This window comes from Arvicola amphibius, chromosome 3 (assembly GCF_903992535.2).
Source record: "Arvicola amphibius chromosome 3, mArvAmp1.2, whole genome shotgun sequence".
Classification (NCBI taxonomy): domain Eukaryota; kingdom Metazoa; phylum Chordata; class Mammalia; order Rodentia; family Cricetidae; genus Arvicola; species Arvicola amphibius.
In genome coordinates, this window is record NC_052049.1 from 87,473,535 (window position 1) to 87,498,652 (window position 25,118).

The window sequence follows — 25,118 nt, forward strand, 5'->3', positions numbered from 1 at the left end:
CACCATGAAAAGACCAAACCTAAGAATAATACAGATAGAAGAAGGAGAACTCCAGCTCAAAGGCACAGAAAATATATTCAACAAAATCATAGAAGAAAACTTTCCAAACCTAAAGAAGGATATATGCCTATGTGCGGCAAACTCCCTGACCAGCAGGGAAGAACAACCACCAGTCGAGGATTCTTCTGCAAATCACGCTTTATTGGAGCCTCTTGGTTGAAGGGAGAGCAGGAAGCGAGGGGCCTGAGGACTAAACCACAGCTGCTTATATAGGGAGAATGGACACAGGTTGCGCCTGGATTGGCTACTTGCTCACCTGTCGATGCCCCCGGCCACGGGATTGGCCATGGTTGCTATGCATTACTGTGCATGCGGGAGGCACTGCTCTGCAGCCTTGCCTAATATGGAGTCATTTACTCTACACCGCAGGAGCTCGGCGCCATCTTGTAATGGCAGCCGTCAAACTGGCTTCCTGCACCTATGAAGGTAGAAGAAGCTTTCAAAAGACAAAACAGATTGTACAAAAACGCCCCCTTGTATATAATAATCAAGACACTAAACATACAGAATAAAGAAAAAATATGAAGAGCTGCAAATGAAAAAGGTCAGGTAACATATAAAGGCAGACCTATCAGAATTACACCTGACTTCTCAATGGAAACCATGAAACCATGAAAGCCAGAAGCTCCTAGACAGATATAATACAGACACTAAGAGATCACAGGTGCAAGCCTAGACTACTATACCCAGAAAAGTTTTCAATTGCCTTAGATGGAGAAAGCAAGGTAATCCATGACAAAACCAGATTTAAACAATATCCTTCCACAAATACAGCCCTACAGAAAGTACTAGAAGGAAAACTCCAACATAAGGAATCTAACTGCACCCACAAAAACACAGGCAACAGATAATTTCACATCAGCAAACCACAAAGAAGGGAAACACACAAATACCACCTCCAAAAATTAACAGGAATTAACAGTTACTGGTCATCTTAATATCTTAATATCAATGAACAAAATTCACCTATAAAAAGACACAGGTTAAGAGAATGGATATGAAAGCAGGATCCAGCCTTCTGCTCAATAAAAGAAACACACCTCAACCTCAAAGACAGACATTACCTCAGAGTAAACGGTTGGGAAAGATTTTCTAATCAAATGGACCTAAGAAACAAGGGAGTGTATCTCTCCTAATATCTAACAAAATAGACTTCAAATTAAAAATCAATCAGAATTAAAGAAGGACACTTTATACTCAAACAGGAAAAATCCATCAAGATGAAGTCTCAATCCTGAACATCTATATCCCAAATACAAGATCATCCACAAATGTAAAAGAAACATTAATAAAGCTTAGATCACACATCAAACCCCAAACACTAATAGTAGGATGCTTCAATGCCCCATCTAAGCAATGGTTAGGTCAACCAGACAGATACTTCAGAAAGAAGTAAGAGAACCAACAGATGTCATGACTCAACTGGATTTAACAGACATCTACAGAACATTCCACCCAAACACAAAAGAATATCCCTTCTTCTCAGCATCTCATGAAATCTTCTCTAAAATTGAGTACATATTTAGAAACAAAGCAAACCTCTACAGATACAAAAAATAGGAATAACCCCCTGTATCTTATCAGATCACAATGGTTTAAAGTTAGAATTTAACAACAACATTAATTTCAGAAAGCCTATAAACGCATGGAAATTAAACAGTGTTCGTTTTAACCACCCCTAGGTCAAGAAAGAAATAAATCAAAGACTTCCTACAATTCAACAAAAATAAAGGCACAACATATCCAAACCTATGAAATGCTATGAAAGCAGTGATTAGAGGAAAGTTCATAGCACTAAGTGCCTAAATACAAAACGTGGAGAAAGCTCACATTTGTGACTTAACAGCACACCTGAAAACTCTAGAATAAAAAGAAGCAGACTCACCCAGGAGGAGTAGACAACAGGAAATAATCAAATTTAGGGCTGAATAAAACAAAGAAAAAATAGAAACAAAGAAAACAACACAAAGAATCAATGAAACAAAGAGCTGGTTATTTGAGAAAAGCAACAAGATAGACAGACTCTTATCCAAACTAATCAAAAGGCAGTGAGAAAACATTCAAATAAACAAAATCAGATATGAAAATGGGGAAATAACAACAAACACTGAGGAAATCCAGAGAATCATTAGGTCATACTATGAAAACCTATACTCAAAAAAAAATGGAAAATGTAAAAGAAATGGACAATTTTCTGGATAGGTACCACTTGCCAAAATTAAACCAAGACCAGGTGAAGAATCTAAATAGATATATAACCTTCAAGAAATGAACACAGACATCAGAAGTGACCCAACCAAAAGAAGCTAAGGGTCAGATGGTTTCAGTGCATAATTCTACTAGAACTTCAAAGAAGGGCTAATGCTTACATTCATCAAAGTGTTCCACATAACAGAAACAGAAGGAACATTGCCAAACTCTTTTTATGAGACTAGAGTTATCCTGATACTGAAACTACATAAAGACTCAAACAACAATGAGAATTACAGACCAATCTTACTCATGAACATAGATGCAAAAATACACAACAAAATACTGACTATCTGAATCCAACAGCACATCAGAAAAATCATCTACCATGATCAAGTTGACTTTATCCCAGAGATGCAGGGATGGTTCAACATAAGAAAAAAAAAAATCTATCAATGTAATCCATCATGTAAATAAACTGAAAGAAAAAAAACCAATATGATCACCTCATTACATTATGAAAAAGCATTCAACAAAATTCAACACCCATTCATTATAAAGGTCTTTGAGAGATCAGGGATACAAAGAACATATTTAAATATACTAAAAGAGTATACAGCCAACATCAAATTAAATGGAGAGAAACTCAAAACAATTCTGCTAAAATCAGGAATAAGACAATGTTGTTCATTTTCTCCATATCTATTTAACACAGTTCTTGAAGTTCTGGCTAGAGCAATAAGACAACAAAAGGATACCAGGGGGATACAAATTGAAAACAAAGAAGTCATACTTTCACTATTTGCTGATGATATGATAGTATACATAAGTGACCCCAAGAATTCTACCAAGGATCTCCTACAGTTGATAAATACCTTCAGTAATGTGTCAGGATACAAGATCAACTAAAAAAACAGTAGCACTCCTATATACAAATGATAAAGAAGCTAAGAAAGAAATCAGAGAAACATCACCCTTTACAATAGCCACAAATAACATAAAATATCTTGGGGTAACACAAAGAAATGAAAGACCTGTTCAATGAGAACTTTAAGTCTTTGAAGAAACAAATTGAAGAAGATACCAGAAAATGAAAAAATCTCCCATGATCTTGGATAAGTAGGATCAACATAATAAAAATGATGATCCTACCAAAAGTAATCTATAGATTCAGTACAATCCTCATGAATATCCCAACACAATTCTTCACATACCTTGAAAGAACAATACTCAATTTCATTACAAAACCAAAAAACCCAGGTTAGCCAAAACAATCTTGTACAAACAAGGAACTTCTGGAGGCATCACCATCCCTAACATCAAGCTCTATTTTAGAGCAACAGTAATGAAAACAACCTGATATTGGAATAAAAACAGACAGGTTGACCAGAATTGAAGACCCAAATATTAATACACACACCTATAAACACCTGATTTATGACAAAGAAGCTAAAATTATACAATGGAAAAAAGAAAGCATCTTCAACAAATTGTGATGGCATAACTGGATGTCGACTTGTAGAAGAATGCAAATAGATCTATATCTATCCCCATGCACAAAACTCAAGTCCAAATGGATTAAAGAATTTAATATAAATCTGGCCACACTGAACCAGACAGAAGAGGAAGTGGGAAATAGCCTTCAATGCATGGCACAGGAGATCACTTACTAAATATAATACTACCATCACAGATACTGAGAGCAACAATAAATAAGTGGGACCTCCTGAAACTGAGAAGCTTCTGTAAAGCAAAGAACACAGTCAATAAGATAAAAAAGCAGCTTACTGAATGGGAAAAGTCTTTACCAACCATCTCTAAAATATATAAAGAACTCAAGAAATTCATCATCAAAATTCCAAATAATCCAATTAAAGAAGTGATACAGAACTAAACAGAATTTTCAACAGAAGAATCTCAAATGGCTGAAAGACACTTAAGGAAGTATTCAACATCCTTAGCCATCAGGGAAATACAAATCAAAATGACTCTGAGATACTACCTTATACCATTCAGAATGGCTAATATCAAAAATACCAATGATAGCTTATTCTGGAGAGGATGTAAGAGGAAAACTCCTCCATTGCTAGTCAGAATGCAAACTTGTACAAGCATTCTGAAATCAATATGGTGGTTTCTCAGAAAATTGGGTATCAACCTATTGCAAGACCTAGCAATATCACTCTTGGGCATACACCCAAAGGATGCTCAGTCATACTACAAGGACATCTGTTCAACTATGTTCATAGCAGCATTATCCTTAATAGCCAGAATCTAGAAACAACATAGATGCCCCTCAACTGAAGAATGAATAAAGAAAATGTGGTACATTTACACAATGGAGTACTACTCAGTGGTTAAAACAATACAAAACAACCCACGACATCTTGAAATTTGCATGCGAATGGCTGGAACTCGACAAAAGCCACCATGAATGAGGTATTCCAGAAACAGAAAGATGAGTATGATATGTACCAACTCACCACTTGTAATGGAAAAAATTAAGGAGCCTATAGTCCATGACCCCAGAGAAGCTAAGTAACAAGGAGAACCTTAAGAGAAAAATATATAGATCCCCTGGGAAGAGGAAATAGACAAGATATCCTGACAAAATTAGGAGTATAGGATTTGGGGAAGAAGGGAAGGTAGAAGGAGAGGAAGAGAGGGGGGAAGGGGAAGGAGAACTGGAGGAAAAGGGGTGGCCTAGATGAAAGAAGGACAGATAAAAAGAGCAAAAAAAGAGATCTTTTGATTGAGGGAGATATTCTAAGGCTAGCAAAAAAACCTGGCACTAAAGAAATTCCCAGGAAACCACAAAGATAACTCCAGCTAAGACCCCAAGCAATAGTGGAGAGGGTGCCCGAACTGGCCTTGCCCTGAAGTCAGATTGATGACTATCTTAAATGTCATCATAGAACCTTCATCAGCAACTGATGGAAGCAGATGCAGTGACCCACAGCAGAGCACTGAACTGAGCTCCCAAAGTCTAGATGAAAAGTGGGAGTATTGAGAATATGAGCAAAGAAGTCACAACTATGATGGCAATACCCACCGAAATAGCTTACCTGAGCTAATGGTAAGCTAAAAACTTCGTCCTGATAGTGAGGGAGCCAGCATAGGACCAAACCAGGCCCTCTGGATGTGGGTGACAGTTGTAAGGGTGGTGCAGACTGTGGGTCCCCTGGCAGTGAGACCAGGATTTATCCCTTCTGCTTGTTCTCATTTTTGGAACCCATTCTCTCAGGAGTGATCCCTTGCTCAGCCTAGATTTAGTTGGGAAGGCCTTGGTCCTGCCTTATGGCAATGTGCTAGACATTTTACTCCCCATGGGAAGTCTTACCCTCTCTGAGGAGTGGAGCGGGCTGGAATGGGGTGATGGCATGGTGGTAAAGTGGAGGGAGAGGGAGTTGAAATTGAATTTGGCACGTAAAATGAGAAAAGACAGTTATTTTAAAAAATTAAATTAAAAGAAAAGGAAGAAAATGGCATAGTGAAACTGACTATTTTATATAACTAATAATGCTGACTTTAGAAAATGAGTGATAAAAGTCTTTCTATACCTATATTGCCTGTAAAGCTTGTTCTAAAAGAATATGAAATACAACTAGTTAGGTTAGTAGTATAGTAATGAATAGCATCCAGTATTTAGGTCAGGGATTATCGTTCAGCTTTGTTGGCACCATGATCCTCATCATCACCTTTACCACCATTGTTTTTGCAATCACTGTTATTATTGCCATCATGTTCATCATTACCATCCCACATCACCATAATCAACATTGTCATCACTGCTATCAACATCATCATCAACACCATTATTATAATCACATAACCATTATAATCGATGCTTTCATATAAACTACCACCACTATTACCACTAACACTATCAGCACTAACACCATCATTAATACCACCAATACAATCATAGTCATCATCACCATCCCTATCATTTTCAGCACCATCATCACTAAACATGGTCATCCTACTACAACCACCATTACTCATACTGTCTTCATCAATATAATCATTAACACCATCACTCCCAACTCCATCATCTCTGTCTTTAACACCACCATCATTAGACTTACCACCACCACCATTATTAACACTATCACTACCAACACCATCGTCTTCATTACCACCATCATCATCAATGTCACTGCCATTAGCAGAATTATCACCCTCATCATTAACACAAACACCACTAATACCATCGTCATCATTATCATCACTATCATTCAACACTCTTCACTATCATCAATCCTATCATCAGCATCACCAGTATCACCATTGTAGCTATCATTAGCATCATCAAAATACCATTATCATTATCAACACTAGTTTAGTATTAATTATCACATCATTACTATCACAATATTACACTTTTAATACCACCACCATCACTACCACCATAATCATTACCATCATCAGCATGATTACTTCAATCAACACCATGAATAACACCATCACTATTAACACTATGTGCTGTGGGACAATGCTCTGTACCCTGTCACTTGTATTTTAAATAAAAGCAGCTTGGCCAGTAGTCAGGCAGGAAATATAGGCTGGGTGACCAGGTAGGAAGTAGAGGTGGGGCAAGGAGAACAAGAGAATTCTGGGAAGAGGAAAAGTTAATCTGCAGTCATCACCCAGACATAAAGGAAGGCAGACACTGAGCAAGAAAGATGTGACTGCCTCACTGAAAAAGGTACCAAGCCATGTGGTTAACACAGAGAAGTATTATGGGCTAATATAAGTTATAGGAGTTAATAAGAAGCCTGAGCCAATAGGTCAATCAGTTCATAATTGATTTAGACCTCTGTGTGATTTCTTTGGGACTTAACAACTGCAGGAACTGGGCAGAACAGTAACCTCAGTCAACAACTATGAACGCCAACATCAACACTATTGAAATGGCCATAAAACTATAAATTCTGAGGGCACATACTTTTTTGTGATTAGGTGAATGTCTCCTAGTGTCTGGCACAGGTTTGGTGGTCAATGGAGGTTGTTAGTTGATGAAATTGCTAGATCTACTATGACATCGCATCTTCCAACGCATAATATTAGAAGTAGTCTTATGTCTCCCAGTGTCTAGAACAGGTTAGGTGGTCAATAAAGGTTGTTAGTTGATGAAATTGCTGGATCTACTATGACATCTCATCTTTCAGTACCTAATATTAGAAGCATTGACACTTTCAAGCTCCTTCTAAGATAGGTGTCACACACTGGTACATACCTGTGGTTCTGGGGAAGGAGTGTTCTCCAGAAGTTCCAAGGTTTGCTGCAGTAGTTCCAGGAGCTAAAAAGAAACCATCATTAATGGAAAAGCAAGGCACTCTCATAGCAGAAATGCCAGAAAAGAGAGAGGATTTATGTAACTTTTTTGTACACTAAGCTTGAACTGAGACTATCTTGGAAGTGCAGACAATAATTGCCCTCCCAGATCCCTGGCTCCAGTCAAATGGAGGCATTAGGAGGGGTCAGCTTCTGCTTTGCTCGGTATAGGATTGGAGTCGCTGGAACATCTGTTGAATACTCACTGCTGTTGATAAGTGCAGAGCTCTGATGGGTGAAACCTGCAGCAACAACAGAGGGTAAGAGAGGGTCAGGGTTGAGAGAGAGAGAAATATAATCTTGTAGTTTGCATTCACAGGCCCTGGGACTCAAACAATCATTCCCAAGCTGGTGGCACAGCTTTGGGAGGCTGCAAAATCTCAGGGACATGGAACCTAGTTGGTGGTCATAAATCATTAATGGTGGCCTTTTAAAGACATACTGCACTGGGTTCTGGTTTAGAATCTGTGCTTTCTGATCTGTAACAAATAGCACTGTGAGCTAGCACTGCTGTGGAAGACTGTTTCAACCACCATAAACTCCCTCCATGATGGATTGTCCCTTATAAAGCCATGAGCCCAAATAAATCTATCTCTACTTAAGTTGCTACTGTCAGGCATCTGTAATGAGAAAAGTAACTGATACAAGTACCAGAGAGAATTAAGGATACATAATGGATTGGGATTCGTGAAGTAAGGCATATCAGAGACTCACTATCAGGTAAGGGTGAGGTCAGTTCACACTGAGGAACAAATGAGATCCCAGTTTGAGTCAGCACTTATTGAGCACATGGCTAAACCCTTAAGAGCCAGGCAGGGAGGGTGACCAAAGCTGGAGAATAAATACTGCCAATCTAAGAAGAAACTCCAGCCACATCCAGATGCTTACCATTAACGTAGAGGCTGTCCCTATCCAGGGTGTAGGGATCCAGTCTGGTGACACCATGAGTTAACCCATTCAGCTCCCAGTATAGCTGCTCCCTGTCCAATCTGTGGCCTTTGGGGTCAGGGTGATATGTGCAGATGGCATCCACTGTGGTGGCCGTTTTGTCTTTCTTAGACCTGGGTAAGTATAGAACATAGTTACATAGTTGGGGTAGCTCTGCCTCCCACTCTGGTGAATTCTAAGCAGGCATTCTGTCACTGAGCAACATCTTCATTCTTCCCTTTTTAAAATTTTATATATATATATATATATATATATATATATATATATATATAGTGACAAGGTGTCAGTGAGTTTTATGAGCAGGCTGGGCTTGAACTTGCTAACTTGCTGCCTCTGAGACTGTTTCCTGTGCTGTTTCATAAGGCTAAAATAATCTCTTGAATAGTTGGGATGACAGATCTGCCCCATCGTCATGGTAGTGTTAAGATTTCATAGTCAGACTGTGGTGACTGTAAATACAGCCAAACAGTTGGGAAGCCCACTGCTCGGTTCTGTCCACCTGTTCAGCTGAGTTTGTATTGGGGATGGACCTACCTGAGTGACACCAGTGTGCAGCCTTCGTAGAGTGATCCCAGACTGCTGGTCTTGAACAGGGATTTGAGCTGTGAGAAAGGAGAGGGGAAATAAGAATGAATCGCAGAGCAAAGCCAGAAAGAGTTGTGACCCAGGTGACAGGAGCATGGTCAGAGAAAGGTGGGGCTAAGATGCAATGGGCCTCTCACCAGGTACTGGAGGACTCTCTCCAGAGTGTTGAAATTCTTGGAGCCATGGTATAGCATGTCTTCCTTGAACTCCAGGTTAGTGATGGTGAAGTTGAGCGTGAACTGTGCAAAAACAGGAGTAGCCACTGCAATGAGAGTGGAGAAAGGGTCATGTGTAGGATACACTTGGTCTTACCTCTAAGAAATCTTCTGAAGATCAAGACAGAAGTTTGAAACAAGAAATCAGATCATGGGACCTAGGACAGGAAGACCAGAAGCCTCATTAAGAAACAAGGACAACGGCAATGAACGTGAAATCTACAGCATGGACGGGCTCACTGTGAGCCTTGTCAGTTTGGTTGCTCACCTTCCTGGACTTAGGGGGAGCTGGAAGGACCTTGGACTTAACATAGTGAAGGGAACCCTGATGGCTCTTTGTCTTGGAGAGGGGTGGAGTGGGGGTATGGGTGGAAGGGAGGGGAGGGAAGGGGGAGGAGGAGGGGAGGAGATGGAAATCTTTAATAAAAAAATGAGGAAAAAAAAGAAACAAGGTACACATTGGTTATATTTAGCAACTATATTGCTTTTTTTACTTTCAAATAGGTAGAGATTTAGGAGTACAGTTCTCAAGAGTGCCAAATATTGATGCAAAGGAAAACTTTGAGATGGTGAAAGTACAATGCTAAGATGAATTTATAACTGTATAGGTATGATCAGAGCTACTGAACTATGGCAGAGTGTGTCACAGGCACAGGAAGAAGTACTTGTGCAAGTGTGTGAACCAGGCTAACTGACTAGGAATTGAGGTTCAACCCTTACAAGCTCCCATCAAAGGCTAAAAAAACAAACTCAGGCAAGTTTCATGGTTTGGAGAAACAGAACAGGAAAAGCTGGTAATTTAAGCAGATTCAATATTTAACAAACATTTTGAACATCAACCTAACTGCATCCCTTAGAGAAGCCTTCTCTCACAAGTTCAAATGCGTCATTACCAGAACTTGTCCTTTGGTGAATACTGAACCCTCTAGAGACTTTCTTACCATGGTTATAGGACAATGCTGAGTTAGAGTTAGTTTCAAAACATCCCTTACCCCATCACTAGCTATACATCTGTGAATATGTTTACTGCCATCCACTGTAAATTAGGAGAAGCAAACTGTATAGGGAAATTATAAAGGCTAGATGATTGTGTGTAAGTAACAAAGGAGATCTAAATAGGCAAAGAAAGAAACACTGCAAGTTAGAAGCCAGTCTGGACTGCATAGTAAGATCATGTATCAAAATTAAAGGGGCGTGGGTAATGAAATATGGGTGTAGATAAGTGGTAGAATACTTGCCTAAGAAAGACTAAAATCCTTCAAGGACATTGGGATGAGTAGAATAAAAGGTGATCCCAAAAGTCATACCTTGTATTTTTCCATTTATTAAATGCGCTCAAGATAATATTACTACAGAGAAGGAAAATATATTAGTGATTCCTAATGGTTGGATTGGTGGGAGGATGCTTTTGTGAGGATTGAGCAATTCTAGACCTCAACTGTGGTCATGGCTTTAGGACTCTGTTCACGTGATAAAATGCTATAAAAATACATGCATAAATAAGTGCTTATGTAACTATTACCCACTCAGCTCTACTTGTCAACTTGATACCCCCTAGAACAGTGGTTCTCAACCTTCCTAATGTTGTGACCCTTTCACAGAGTTCCTCATGTTGTGGTGACCCCCAACCATAAAATTATTTCCGTTGCACTCACATCCGGTGGTTCACAAACGCTTACAGCTCCAACCATTGTGTATCAAACACTCTTTTCTGGCCTCTGTGGCCAGCTGCACTTGCATGGCATAACTCATATAGATACATACATAGTCACAAAAATAAAATTAAAATAAATCCAAACCCCGGGCTTGGGCATGTGACTCAAGCATTCTACTACCAAGCTACAAGTGGTAAGATTTAAAAAGTGACCTTTTAAATCTTAGTGTGAAGTTTTTAAGAAATGCCTCATTTGGTGGCTGGAAAAACTAAGGCACTGAGAGGAAAAACAAGTTATCTGAGATTGATACGGAGGAAAATTTGAGGATAGCATCTCTCCCGCTCTTGAGAAATGCACAGAACAGGAGCACCATTAACATTCTAGGTTCCCGCAATCATCTCCCCAAGGTTCTATCGATGAAACTGGGATAGCTGACTTCCTAGAAGGAGTAGCAGAGAGAAGTGACCTACCTGTGGAGAGGTTAGGTTGTGCAGTAGAGGTTCCTGTGAAAGACCGAGACGACGTCACAGGAGCTGAGGAGAAATGGTCTAGAGTAAAACATGGTATTTGAGGTAATGCATGAATGTCACAGGAGAGCATCTTTGCTCTCCAAATCAGGCCATAAATATATATGGGAGTGTGAATGACAGTCCAGCCTTTAATTTATTGTTTCTTCTCTATGACCTTGGATTTGGTAAGACCTGGATCAGCTACTGCTCCCACAGGGTGTAGTGAACACAATCATCAGACTTTTAAATACTCACTGTTGGAAGTGGGAGCAGAGGTTCGATGGGTAAAATCTACAATGAGAAAAGGAGAGAATCAGGATGCAAGGACAGAAATATGTATGATATCCTTTATTTATGGCTAGAAACCAAATATGAGTGAGTACATCCCATGTTCATCTTTTTGGGCCTGGGTTACCTCACTCAGGATGGTGTTTTCTATTTCCATCCATTTGCATGTAAAATTCAAGATGTCATTGTTTTTTTACTGCCGAGTAGTACTCTAATATGTATATATTCTACACTTTCTTCATCCATTCTTCCACTGAAGGGCATCTAGGTTGTTTCCAGGATCTGGCTATTACAGATAATGCTGCTATAAATATGGTTGAACAAATGCTTTTGTAATATGATTGGGCATCTCTTGGGTAAATTCCCAACAGTTGGATTGCTGGGTCCTGGGGTAGGTTGATACCAAATTTTCTGAGAAACCTCCACACTACATTCCAAAGCAGTTGCACAAGTTTGCATTCCCACCAGCAATGGATGAGTGTACCCCTTACTTCACATCCTCTCCAGCAAAGGCTATCATTGGTGTTTTTGATTTTAGCCAATCTGACAGGTGTAAGATGGTATCTCAATGTTGTTTTGATTGGCATTTCCCTGATTGCTAAGGAGGTTGAGCATGCCCTTAAGTGTCTTTTGGCCATTCGAACTTCTTCTGTTGAGAATTCTCTGTTCAGTTCAGTGCCCCATTTTTTAATTGGGTTAATTAGCATTTTAAAGTCTAGTCTCTTGAGTTCCTTATATATTTTGGAGATCAGACCTTTGTCTGTTGCGGGGTTGGTGAAGATCTTTTCCCAGTCAGTAGGCTGCCTTTTTGTCTTAGTGACAGTGTCCTTTGCTTTACAGAAGCTGCTCAGCTTCAGGAGGTCCCATTTATTCAATGTTGCCCTTAATGTCTGTGCTGCTGGGGCTGTGAGCCTTGTCAGTTTGGTTGCTCACCTTCCTTGACTTAGGGGGAGCTGGGAGGACCTTGGACTTAACATAGTGAAGGGAACCCTGATGGCTCTTTGGCTTGGAGAGGGGCGGAGTGGGGGGTATGGGTGGAAGGGAGGGGAGGGAAGGAGGAGGAGGAGGGGAGGAGATGGAAATTTTTAATAAAAAAATGAGAAAAAAAAGAAATATGTATGATATAGCTGAGGCCCATCAGACCCATCTCCAGCTGAGATTTCAAGTCTGTACAGTAGCACTTAGAATTCAGGTGTTATTGGCTGGGCAGTGGTAGCACATGTTTTCAGTCCCAGCATTTTAGGGGCAGAGACAGGAGACTCTCTATGAGTTCCAGGTCAGCTTGATCTATAGAGTGAGTTCCTGAATAGCTATGGCTGCACAGACAAATAAGAAACCCTGTCTCAAAACAAACAAACAACCCCCCCAAAAAAACAAAGAAAAAAGGTAAATCTAGGTGTCATCAAGAGAACTGTCACTGTTCTCATGGATTTACACTTTAAACACATCCCAATTTCTACCACATATGTTTGTAAGCTGTTATTTTTCAAAGTCCATACGGAAGAAGATGAGAGATTCAACTTCTTGTTTTTGCTTTGCTGGAGATGGAATCGTTGTTTTATCTGAGATAGAGTTGTAGTTTGTAGCCCAGGCAGGCCTTGAATTCTGGATGTAACCCAGGCTGAGCACAAACTTACAGAAAACCTCCCATCTCACCTTTTAAGTGCTGACTGCAAACAGGGGCCACCCCACCTGGTAAATGCTTCTTGTTTCTGCTTTTGCTTCTTCTCCTTCCCTCCCCTATTTATTGTCCTTCTCCCCTTCTTCCTTACAGTACTGGAACTCAAACCATGACCCCTGAACATACCAGGCTCACTCAAGGCTAACAGGAGTGAGGCACCACTCCCAGCTCAGTATGAAGTTTTAAAATGAAAACCTCTAATGGAAGTAGAACTCAGAGAATATGACCTAATACATAGCAAGCATGACAGAGAAGTTTTAGCTCTGCATAGATATAACATAGATAGGTATAGATTATATACCTCTATCCCAAGTGCTCAGGAGAGGCTGAAGCAGGAGACTCATTCGTTTGAGGATAGACTGGGTTACATGGTTAATTCTAGGACAGTCTCAGTCACATAGCAAGACTTACCTCAAAGTAAAACAAAACAACTAACACCCTAGACTTGAACCACTACTGAACGACAATAGGCTTCAGTCAGATGTGGTCTTTGATGTGGATAAAGGAAAGCTTCTGTAGGTTAGAAACATGTTCAAATCATGCCTTTGTAATACAGAGATGCAGAGAAAAGAGAATGACTTGAAGACTCAAAGTTTGTGTGTCAGCAGCACATTGTTGCTCAGGTTGATGATGCTATATAGGAAGGGTTTTGCGACCAATCAGAGAGTCCACTTATCTTAGGGTAACATTCTCATCTTCAGCTTATGGATCATAAGAAGATGCTCACCATTGATGTACAGACTGTCCTTTTCTAAAGTGAAGGATCCTAGCTTGGTAACACCCTGGGTATTATGGCTCAATTCCCAGTACAGCTTCTCTCTGTCCAGCTTACGGCCCATGGGATCAGAATGGTAAGTGCAGACAGCATCCACTCCAGTGGCTGTTCTATCTCTCTCAGGCCTGGGAAAGGAAAGGAGACAGAGAGATGGAGATGGAAACTCCAAGCTGAGGCTCAGAAAACCTTCACTGAGGGAGAAGAAAAGTGGCACTACTGATGAACAATTAGTGGCCGTAGTGCCAGAAGAATACAATTAATAACAGAGCCAAGGTCCTTGAAAAAAAGACAGAATTAAACATGCCAGCACTTGTGCTATCCTTTTACATGACATCTATAACATGACTGCCATGCCCTACTAACAGAAATGTGACAATGGAGGTGGGAAAAGAAGTCTGAAAATAAGGTAACAGAAAGCAATTTCAATTGGCTTAACTCCTATTCAACTGTTGTACAATGCCAGATATGTTTCTCCACATCTCTATGGCTTATTTTTGTGTGTGAAATGAATCAAGCGTTTCAGAACTGTGATGGTTAGTTTTAAATGTCAATCTGCCACAAGACAGAATTGCCTGGGAAAAGTCTTAATGAGGAATTAACTGGATCAGGTCAGTTTGTCACAAAACCTGTGAGAAATGATCTGGTTTGTTAATTGATGTAGGAAGATCCAGGAACCAATCTTGAGCTTGTAGGAGTGAAGAAGACTAGCAAGCAGCCAGCAGACAGATGAGTGTATTAAATTTTCTCTACTTTTCATTGTGGGTATGATGTGACCAGTTGTCCCAAGCCCTTTACACTGTAACTTTTACACACAATGGACTGGAGTCCAGAACTATAAATCAAATAAACATTTCTTTATGTATATTGCTTTTTTGTCAGAGTATTTTATTACAGTAACATAAATGAAATTATAAGAAAACCTAGCAGGGAGTGCTCAATAGAATGATACATCAATGTCTCCTGAAAGAAAATGGAGTCTTATCTTTCTTAGTCGGAAATCGAAAGGACTGGAGAGGAGTTGGATGTCACCTCCTCCTAAAACACCAGGATCGGGAAGTTATGAATCAGTTCATGGTTATTGTACACATGCCCTGCATATCTACTCTGAAGTTCATACCTCAGTAAGGCCAGTCTGCAACCAGAATAAAGGGACCCAATACTGGTGTTCTTGAACAGGGGCTTGAGCTGTGGACAAAAGGGAAGATGATTTAAGGGACCAAGGGGTACAAAATTGAACTGAGACAGGGTGAGTGTGAGGGAGTTCTGACCAATCGATTCAAGATCCTCTCTGTGCTGTTGAATATTTTCGATCCTTGGTATCTCATGCCCTCTGTATGGTGCAGATTGGTTATAGTGAAGTTAAGGGTGAAGAGTTCCAGAGATGGACTTGTACCTGTAGCAGAAAAGAGAAACTGGGGAGTCTAATATGCACTGGAACCCAGGACAGCTATAGTCGAAGGGATGCTTGCATTTAGGTGCTCTGTAACCAGTCTTCAAAACTGACTCATCGTACAAAACCAAAACATTAAGTAATTAAACAGCTCCCATTTGTCTTTCCCTAACCTGTAGCAACCACTATGAATTTGATATGAATATGAATTTTACTATTTTATATTTTTATGAGGATATTCTCAATATCATCTAGGTTAAATGTGAGAATTTCTTTCTTTTTAGGACTTATAATATCTGACTTGATGAATACATTATATTTGTTTTTATCCATTAAGCGGCTCATATACACTTGGGTTATCTATATATTTTGACTAGGTCTGACAACATGGGTGTGAAACGTATGGAAATGAGTATTGTAAATTTCTCTTTTATGGAGCTGATTCTAGGGAAGGGGGTCCTGGAGATACTGGGGCATCACAGTTTTTACTGAGTACTCACTGTTTGTGAGAGGGGTCCAGTACCGACGGTTATAACCTGTAGATAGAAAAAAAGGGTAATGAAAAGGTACATTTATGTAAGCACTAAGAGATGAAAAGAGTGTAGGTCTAGAAAGTGAAGTCATTATGAAACAGTCTGAGATTTATATATAAATAGCAATGACTACATCTTACTTGTCCTGTGATAATATTCATGATGAATATCATCACTATTAATTTGGCTAAAACAATATATAATAATAAAGCTGGCAAGATGGTTCATTAGATAAAAGTACTTGCCACCAAGCCTGACCATCCAAATTTGAACCTACATGGTAGAAGGAGAGAACTCGTCTCCGGTAGTGTTCCTTTAACTTCAATATGTACATCAGCATATACATGTACACACATGAATACATAATTAAATAAGTATAATTTTATCTAAAAATCAGGGTATGACACAGTTATTGTAAATACAATCTTATGGCAGTGTGGCTACCTGCATTGGACCTGTCAACACCAAACACGAATCAAGGAAAGGTTCATGAAGCTCTTCTCATTACTGATAAACTTTTGGCATCTGATAAATTCTGGGAGAGGAATGGTATCCAACAGTTTCCAATGTACAGTCCCAAACTTGGGGCTGCATATATGGTCCTGATTAAAATTAGTGGATCACAAAACAAAACAAAACAGACATGAATGTGCAAAAGGAACCTGTAAGGAGGAGGAAGTAAGGAAGAGTGGAATGGAAGTAGGAGAGTAGAGGACTAGAGTAAACACAATGCATCATATATATTTCTGAAATTGTCCAAGGAAAAATTTAATAAATGAAAACAAAATGAAAAATAATTTTGAAATTAGAAATATATACAATAAAAATAGATGCCTATGTTTTGATGAGGCTATACTATGCCACAGCAATATTTCATACATTGCAAAGGTAAAAACATATTTGTGAATGAGTGTGTGCCCTAAGCATATTTATATATTCTATATTTGGAAAGATAGTTTAGTTTAAATCTAGCTTTGCTCACTTAGCTTCCTTTAATTAACAAAATTTTATGATACTTCCTTAGTGTGTGTATATTACTTATAACGTAGAATTGATAAAATTGTAGCACATTGTGGGAGAGTTACATGGGGATGGAAACAGAGAGATGGAGAGTGGTGAAGACAGCTCAGTAGAAAAGTGGTTGCTGTAAGTCCTGGATACCTTTAACTGTCAACTTGATACAATCTAGAATAGTCCTGGAAGTGAATGACAACTGAGGAATTACCTAGGTCAGATTGACCTGTGGGTATGTCTACTGGGGATTGTCTTGATCAATTGATACAAGAAGATGCATCCCACTGTGGGCCGCCACATCCCAGTAACAAGTGGTAGTACTGGGCTGTGTAAGAAACCTAATTAAGTATAAGACTGAATGTCAGCCGGCAACAATCATTCTTCATATTTTCTACTGCACTTCACTGGCTATAAAGTAGGCTTTCTGGTTAGAGACAGGATGCTCACAGGAATATTCCATACAGGGATATCCCTTAAGCCGCCTCTGAGTTTCACCCCAGGAAGAAAAGGGGGAGGCCAAGAAAAAAATGTTTCTGTAACTATTTCTATGGTGGAGGAGGTGTGTAAAAAAGGAGATAAAAAGAGAAGGAGGAGGAGAAGGAGGAGGAGGAGGAGGAGGAGGAGGAGGAGGAGGAGGAGACCCTTTAATTAATTTAATTCCCCTGAAATTAAAGAAGGAAAAGAAACAGGAGGAATAAAAGAAGGAGGCCCAACTTTAATTTCTCCCTTGATTTCTCTCAGGGATGGAATGTGATCTGGGATTTTAAAACAGATGGATCTTTTCTTCTCTAGAATTGCTTCTAGTTGAGGTATTCAACAGTTACAGAAATGAAACTAGATCATACAAGTGTGAGGACCTAAAGTGATGTGCCTAGATCCCACATAGAAGCTCAGCATGTAGTCTGAGTGTCTCTAAACTCAGTATTGTATAGTGAGATTATAGTGAGATAGGGAGTAGAGAGAAGAGAACTCATGTAGTTCATGGGTCAACTGTCCTGAAGTATATATGGTGGATATCAAAGACACCATGTCTCAAACAAGGCAGTATGCACGACTAGTATTTTGATAATTTCTTCTGAGTTCCACATGTGTGGAAACTCAAAAACACACAAATACACAAACATACACATACAAGCAGTGTGTGTGTGTGTGTGTGTGTGTGTGTGTGTGAGAGAGAGAGAGAGAGAGAGAGAGAGAGAGAGAGGTGAGAGAGGAGAAGTGGTTATGGCTTGAGAAACTGAAAAAATTTTGATGAAAGAAATAGGATTCTTTAAAGGTGAAAAGATGGGATATCAAATAAAATTGCTAACATTGGATTTTGATAGAAAGTGAAAAAGAAGGGTGTGTGTGTGTGTGTGTGTGTGTGTGTATACTGGAGATTGAATCTAGAGCCTTTTGCATACTAAGCAAGGGATCCACCTCTGAGGTGTACCCCATGAGAGAAGAAAAGGAAGAGAAAGTCAAGAAAAGAACTTTCATTTCTATTTCCCTGGAACATAAAGAAGATATGGAGGGGAAGGATGGGGAGGAAAAGGAAGAGGAGCAAGAGGAAAGAAGTGAGGGGGAGGCAATGTAAAGAACTTTCCATTACTATCTTTCTGTATCATTGATTCTATTTCTGATATTCTATCTAAAAGTTGAAAATACAGATCAGATCTAGACAAAGCTCCAAGAAATTCCAGTTTTTTTTTTTTAATCTTATCTCATTTGACTTCCTAAGTATCATACCTCTATCTTTTCATCCATTTCTGTAAATGCAACAGGAATACCTGATGTAATTCCCTGGCCTATGATTCATGACACACACAAAATAATCTGATGCTCTACAGCACTCATACTGTGAAAAACACTTTGTTTTAGCCCAAATTTTGTAGTAAACGTTCTTTAACTTTTATCACTGTCAGTTTAAAAGGACAAACAGCGTCATAGAAGGCAGGCCTTGAGGCACACCTGGGAAGGATTATGTAGATTAGGTGAGCCTTTGAGCAAGCCCTTAAGGGATTGTTTGTTTAGGTTAATTGAGCTGGGAAGACCCACTGTAAATATGGATGATTCCATTTCCTGGGCAGACTGCTGAAGTAGGGGAAAGCTAGCTGAGTACCATTATTTCTCTCCTCTCCCACTGTAGTTAAGGACTGCAGATATGATTCAACTTGTTGCTTCAAGCTCCTGCTGCATTGTCTTCCCTGCCATTATGGGTTGCACTTTGAAGTGTAAGCCAACCTAAATCCTTCCTTCTAAAGACATGGGACTCACAAGCTCCAAATCCTACTTGAAGCACTGGTGGCAGGTGATGCTAAGGAAAAAAAAGAGTCAATTTTCTATAGGGATGTGAACCTTAAGTCAACCTTCCCCTAGTAGATGGCCCCATACCCACAAATACATAGACAACACAAGTCCGACTTCCTCATCCATGACTGTATTTCAGCTGTTGTGATCTTGTTCAGTTCTTGTGCATGTAGTCACAACCACTGTGAGGTCATATGTGCAACATTCCTGTAATAGCTAGAAAATACTACTTTGCTGTAGATGTATACTGCCTCTGGATCAGGGAATTTTGTCACAGTAACAGAAAAATATCTTCTGGACACAAAACAGTATGTGGTCTAAATAATACCGTGAAATATGCATTTCACATTATAAATGAAGGTAGTCTTCAAGTGGCTATAAGGGAGTACATAACTAACCATGAATTAGGTTAGATTATTAGGCTAGAGATTGCTTGTCCAGATGTTTGGGGCTTGCTGTTTTTGGATGATTCACCATATTGCCTGTGGTTTTCCAGAGTGTCTGTTGGTGAAATTCTCATTCTGGCATACTTTATAGTATTGGGCAAATGATTTCCTCCTTGAATGCGCAATGGTTCTTGGTAAAAATGAGAATAACATGATTGCAGAATTCTCACCACACAGAGTCCTTTGATAAGCATGAACCACTTTTAATTTTGAGTTCTTGGCATAGCCTTCCTGTGACAATTTTTCTGTCAACATCTAGTCACTATTCAGTGTGTAATCTTATAAGGGAGACAATGTTTCTGGAAGCTGCAGCTGTTTGAGATGCTCCATGGAGTCTGAGAATTGAGCTGATACGATGAAAGGAGAGGGAAGACACTCTCAGGCGAATAGGAAGTACTTAACCACATCATCCATCACTCCCAAATTCTCCCCATCATCTGCTACTCTAATTAAGATTTTATGTTAAGCAAAAAAGAAGGAGAATATGGCAAGAAAAAGAAGAACAAGGGAAGGAAGAGGAACAGGGAGAAAGAATGAAATTAGAAGAACAAAATGGAGAAGCAAGAGGATCAAAAAGAGAAGGAGGAGGAGAAAAAGAGGGGAAAAGGATAGAAGAAAAGAGGAGCAATGGAAGGAGAAGATGACAAGAATGGGAAGGAGGAGAAAGAGGAAGTTGATAAACTGGAGGAGGAGAAAGATGAGGAGAATCGAAAACGGAAGAGGAGAAGGGGAACAAAAAGGAAGAGTAGGAGGAAGATGAGAAGGAGAAACAGGAGGAAATATTCATCCCAAGAGGTAAAATAGAAAAGAACATGGCCCTCTTGCATAGAGTGAACAGTCGAAAATGAGTCATTTAATATTAGGCTTGGACCAGGGTTACAGAAAATTCTCAAACTATACATTAAAAGATAAAACTGGAAAGTTTCATGCAATAATTTCTCAAGTTTGAGACTATTAACATTTTAATCAATATTAATGCACTGTAATGTACCTTTGGAGTGCTTACCAGCATCCACTTAGCTATAGAGAATATTAACACCTTTTTAGTAGTGACATGGATATATCTCCAGATATAGACAGTTCAAAATCAACCCCTATAATGAGCTTGGTAAATAGTGTTTAGGATCTGAAGTGTCCTCCAGAAAGCTCATGTGTTGAAGGCTTGGTCCCCAACTGGTGAAACTGTAGAAAGGTGATTGGATTTTAAAAGTGCTAACTTCACCAATGGATGAGTTAATAACTGAATGAATTATTAGCATAGGTAAGAGGCTCATTGTAGGAACTAGGTCACTGGTTTCAGGCCATGGAAAACATATTGTGTCCCCCAAATCTACTTAATTGTTTGCTTACTGGACCTCATAAAAGAGCAGATTTCCCATTTTATGCCTTCCACCATATTTCCAACTTGCTACAGGCCTAATAGTAACCAAGCCTCAATGATTAATCTTTATCAACTGGACTGGATTTAGAATCATATGAAACAGATATGTGTGTGTCCATGAAGGCATTTCCAGAAATATTTCCCACTTTGATGTGGAAAAACACACATTGAATGTGGATGGCATCATCTAGTGAGCCATGATGAGGAAAGTTAATAAATAATACAGGAACTAATTATCCTGGACTGAAAGTTTTGAAACTACAGGACATAAAAATTTTTTCTTGTTTACACATGAGTCTGTTACTTTGTTATAGCAATGAAAACTAATACTAAAGGAGACCCGATTATGACAAAGATACTCACCATTGACATAGAGACTGTCTCTGTCCAGGATGTAGGGACCCAGTCTGGTGATACCATTGGTCAGCTGGGTCACTTCTTGATACAACTGCTTTCTGTTCAGAGGAGGACTCATGGGATCATGATGGTAGGTGCAAATGCTATCCACTCCAGTGGCTGCTCCATGCTGTTCTGACCTAGTGTGATGAGGATATGGGAATGGGTCATCTAGAGACGTGAGAAATTGTACATAGCTCCTTCAAGCTGAGTCCCTCCTGGCTTTATGCTTGTCTTTTTATAGACTGTGTCTACTTTCTCAGTCACATTCCTTTTTAAGTCCTCTTTCTCTAGGTCTACTATTTTACACAGTGGGTTAGAAAAGTTTGTTCAACTTATTTTTTCTCTTGCTCTCATTTTCTTCTCCAGTTATTTGGTTCACATATATTATGACAAGTACCAGCATTTCTTATTGTTATGTTCAAAGTTACTCTAAGACTTCTTGGAAAATCTACCTTTTCAACTCCTACACTTCTTTTCCCCCTTCCTTCCTTTAGTTTCCCTCTCTTTCTTCCTGCTTCTTTTCTTTATTTTTTCTATTTTCCCTATTCTTTATTATTTTATTCATTCCTTCTTTCCTCTACTTTCTAACATACTTCCCTCTTCTTTTTTCTTTCTTCGTTTTTCATTCATTCATTCTTCATTCTCTCTGCTACATTCTATTTTTCAATACCACAGAGATTTTTCTATGGGGGGAGGAGCTAGAAGAGGAGGGAAAAGAGGTAGAACAGAAGTAGAGGATGAAAAAACAGAGGACAAATCAAACGAGGAGGAGAAGAAAGAGGAAAAAGCATGCATTCCCAGCTTTTACATCCCTTATTACTTGTGATGAACCATCCCACAAGAGTTTATTTTTCTGTGTTTCCTCTGCTTAACTGTACATGCACTGTCAATGTATGGCTCAGGCATCCTCTATAGAAAGCCTCCACCCAGATCCCCAGGGTTAAGCTAAAACTCCATTACCTTGTTCCTTTAGTCTGTGTGTAGAGTTTAATGATTGATCTGACCTGGTTTATATATGGTTTCATGTTTGTGCAACTGGTGCCCTCTCTACATAGTGGAACTTTTGCAGGAAGAAAGTTATAGCTGCTTTGTCACAGAATGTGGCACAAAATGAAGGATTCCAAGGTTACTAAGTGATTCAATATCCACTTTTCTGATCAATGAGCCTCAATTCTCAACACTTTTTTTTCAAGCAAATAAGTTCCATGGGAAGTGTCTTCTTCCAGGAAGTCCCGTCTCTCATGCACTAAATAAAAGAAAGTGTCTCTCTTGTCTGAATTTCCAGAGTGCTTCTTTCCTTTGTGCTTCTTGCCTTCTGCATGTGATATTCAGAGGAATTTGACTGTGACAGAAAAGTCCTCTATGATATAAAACAAAGAAGGCTCACCTGATCAGAGACACTATGCATCCAGAGTAGCTAGAACCAAGGCTGGTATTCTTGAACAATGACTGGAACTGTGAATAAGACAAAAGAGTGAGTGAGAGAGAGGTCCATGAGACTGGGTGGAGTGAAGGAAAGGTAAGCCATGGTATGCAGGTTTCACATTACCAGGTAGTTCAAAACCTTCTCTGTTTTCTTGATGTGTAAAGAGTCTGGGTACCCCATTTCTGTGGTATAAGGCAGGTTGGTGATTGTCAAGTTGAAAGTGAATGGCACCAATTCTGGATAAATACTTGTAGCTGGAGGGGATAAAGAGTGAAAGTGAATATAACCATGACACCCACACACATACACACACACACACACACACACACAGAGAGAGAGAGAGAGAGGAGAGAGAGAGAGAGGAGAGGAGAGAGAGAGAGAGAGAGAGAGAGAGAGAATCAATTTTGTTTGAGCTGCTGGATGTGAGCAGAAGACTAATACTGTCTCCTAGCCACAGTGTCCAGGAGATAAAGTATAGGATATCCTACCCAGAATCTCTTCTGCCCAACTAGAGGGTGAGAGTGGAACTTCATAGTGGACATTTGACTTTGTCTTCAGAGGGATCCTGAATTTGTAGCCCAGAATGTCTAAAGGTGACATGTCATTGACATTTCATTGACTTGAGAAGGGAGTAAGACCTTTTACTTTCAGATCTGGGCCACACCACATAAAAGTTTCAATGGACAGTGGCAAGTGTAAAGACTCAGAACTGGTCAAAGTGATGAAAATAAGCGACCGTTGAAAGTTCAGCCACAAGTTGGATACCATTGTATCTAGCCCTCCAAAAACATTTTGAAAATTGTGGAAGGTTTAGAGAGAATATAAGAGCCAGAGGAAGTGGTGGAATGCTGAGTGATGAGGAATGCTATATTTAAGGCATGACAAGGTGTTTGTGCTCTTGTGTTCACACCAGATGAGATTGTTTGTAAGAGATGAGGTCTGTCAATGACCCATGGTAAACTTGTTTGTAGGGGTTAGGTGTATTCTCAAAAGACCCTGTCTCTACTTAAGGAATGGTTGCTTGGATGAGGACTTAATGAGGCCCCATGAGGGTTGATAGGCAGTTAATATTTCTTCAGGAGTAAGGGACATTTTCATCAGCTGTTTAAAACTTGTAGATTTTCCAAGCAGTGGTGGCACATTCCTTTAACCCCAGCTCTCAGGAGGCAGAGGTACGTGGATTTCTGTGAGTACAAAGCCAGCTTGGTCTACAAGAGCTAGTTCCAGGACAGTTAAGATTACACAGAGAAACCCTGTCTTATAAAAATCCCCCCTCCCAAAAAACCCCACCAACCAAATAAACAAAAAAAACTTGTAGGTTGTTTATGATCTTGTAAATAAGCCCTTACTCATACTCATGACAAACTTATCAGTCAAAAAAAAGGAAGAAAGAAAGAAAAAGAAAATGAAGAGATGGAAAGAAAAACACAAAAGAGTTAGTCCTATGGTTAGGAAATTTCCTTAGGGCAATAATAAAAACCCACAGAGTCATGCAAAAAAGGGAGACATGGGCAAGAAGAATAAGATCGAATACAGATTGACTGTATATAACATTTATGCATAGAATAAATTTATAGTCTATGAAAAGTCACAGACTTTTTAGAAAAAGAAAAATACAAAAACAAACAAGCAAAAAAACAATCCATAATTCCAGGAGCAACACATGTAGTGGCCCTGAAGGTTGGGAATGCATATAAGGCTTGGATGGCCAGACAAATGGATGCAAGGTACAGAATGGAGAAAGCTGAGGCTCATAGATGTGACTCCAGTTGATACAAGAACTCACAGCTCAAGATTTCTCATTGTATTCCCCATGGTCTAGTCCAGTGGGTGTCCCTGACATCCTCCATTCTCATTTTCTCTACAGTCTGCAGGATGTATCCCAGGTCCATGCAGCCTAGTCTGGTCAACCCTGTCTGCATTACAAACTACCTCTAGGATTCCACCAGGGCCAACCCTAATTGCCACAACAGGTCCCTTTTTGCACCACATCCAAC

At 39.5% G+C, this 25,118-nt stretch overlaps 1 protein-coding gene across 1 annotated transcript in view; it reads right to left on the minus strand.

Moving 5' to 3' along the window:
* Muc16 (mucin 16, cell surface associated) overlaps positions 1-25,118 on the minus strand; it is a 185,925-nt gene that overhangs the window by 99,132 nt on the left and 61,675 nt on the right. Inside the window, exons 6-19 of the mRNA XM_042054693.1 lie at positions 23,245-23,375; positions 23,083-23,150; positions 21,660-21,832; positions 16,134-16,169; positions 15,512-15,636; positions 15,361-15,428; positions 14,196-14,368; positions 11,755-11,790; positions 11,461-11,523; positions 9,258-9,382; positions 9,070-9,137; positions 8,476-8,648; positions 7,794-7,829; positions 7,490-7,552 (exon numbers count right to left, since the gene is read on the minus strand). Coding sequence (XP_041910627.1) covers positions 7,490-7,552; positions 7,794-7,829; positions 8,476-8,648; positions 9,070-9,137; positions 9,258-9,382; positions 11,461-11,523; positions 11,755-11,790; positions 14,196-14,368; positions 15,361-15,428; positions 15,512-15,636; positions 16,134-16,169; positions 21,660-21,832; positions 23,083-23,150; positions 23,245-23,375 — 1,338 coding nt within the window. The remainder of the gene's footprint in view (positions 1-7,489; positions 7,553-7,793; positions 7,830-8,475; positions 8,649-9,069; positions 9,138-9,257; positions 9,383-11,460; positions 11,524-11,754; positions 11,791-14,195; positions 14,369-15,360; positions 15,429-15,511; positions 15,637-16,133; positions 16,170-21,659; positions 21,833-23,082; positions 23,151-23,244; positions 23,376-25,118) is intronic.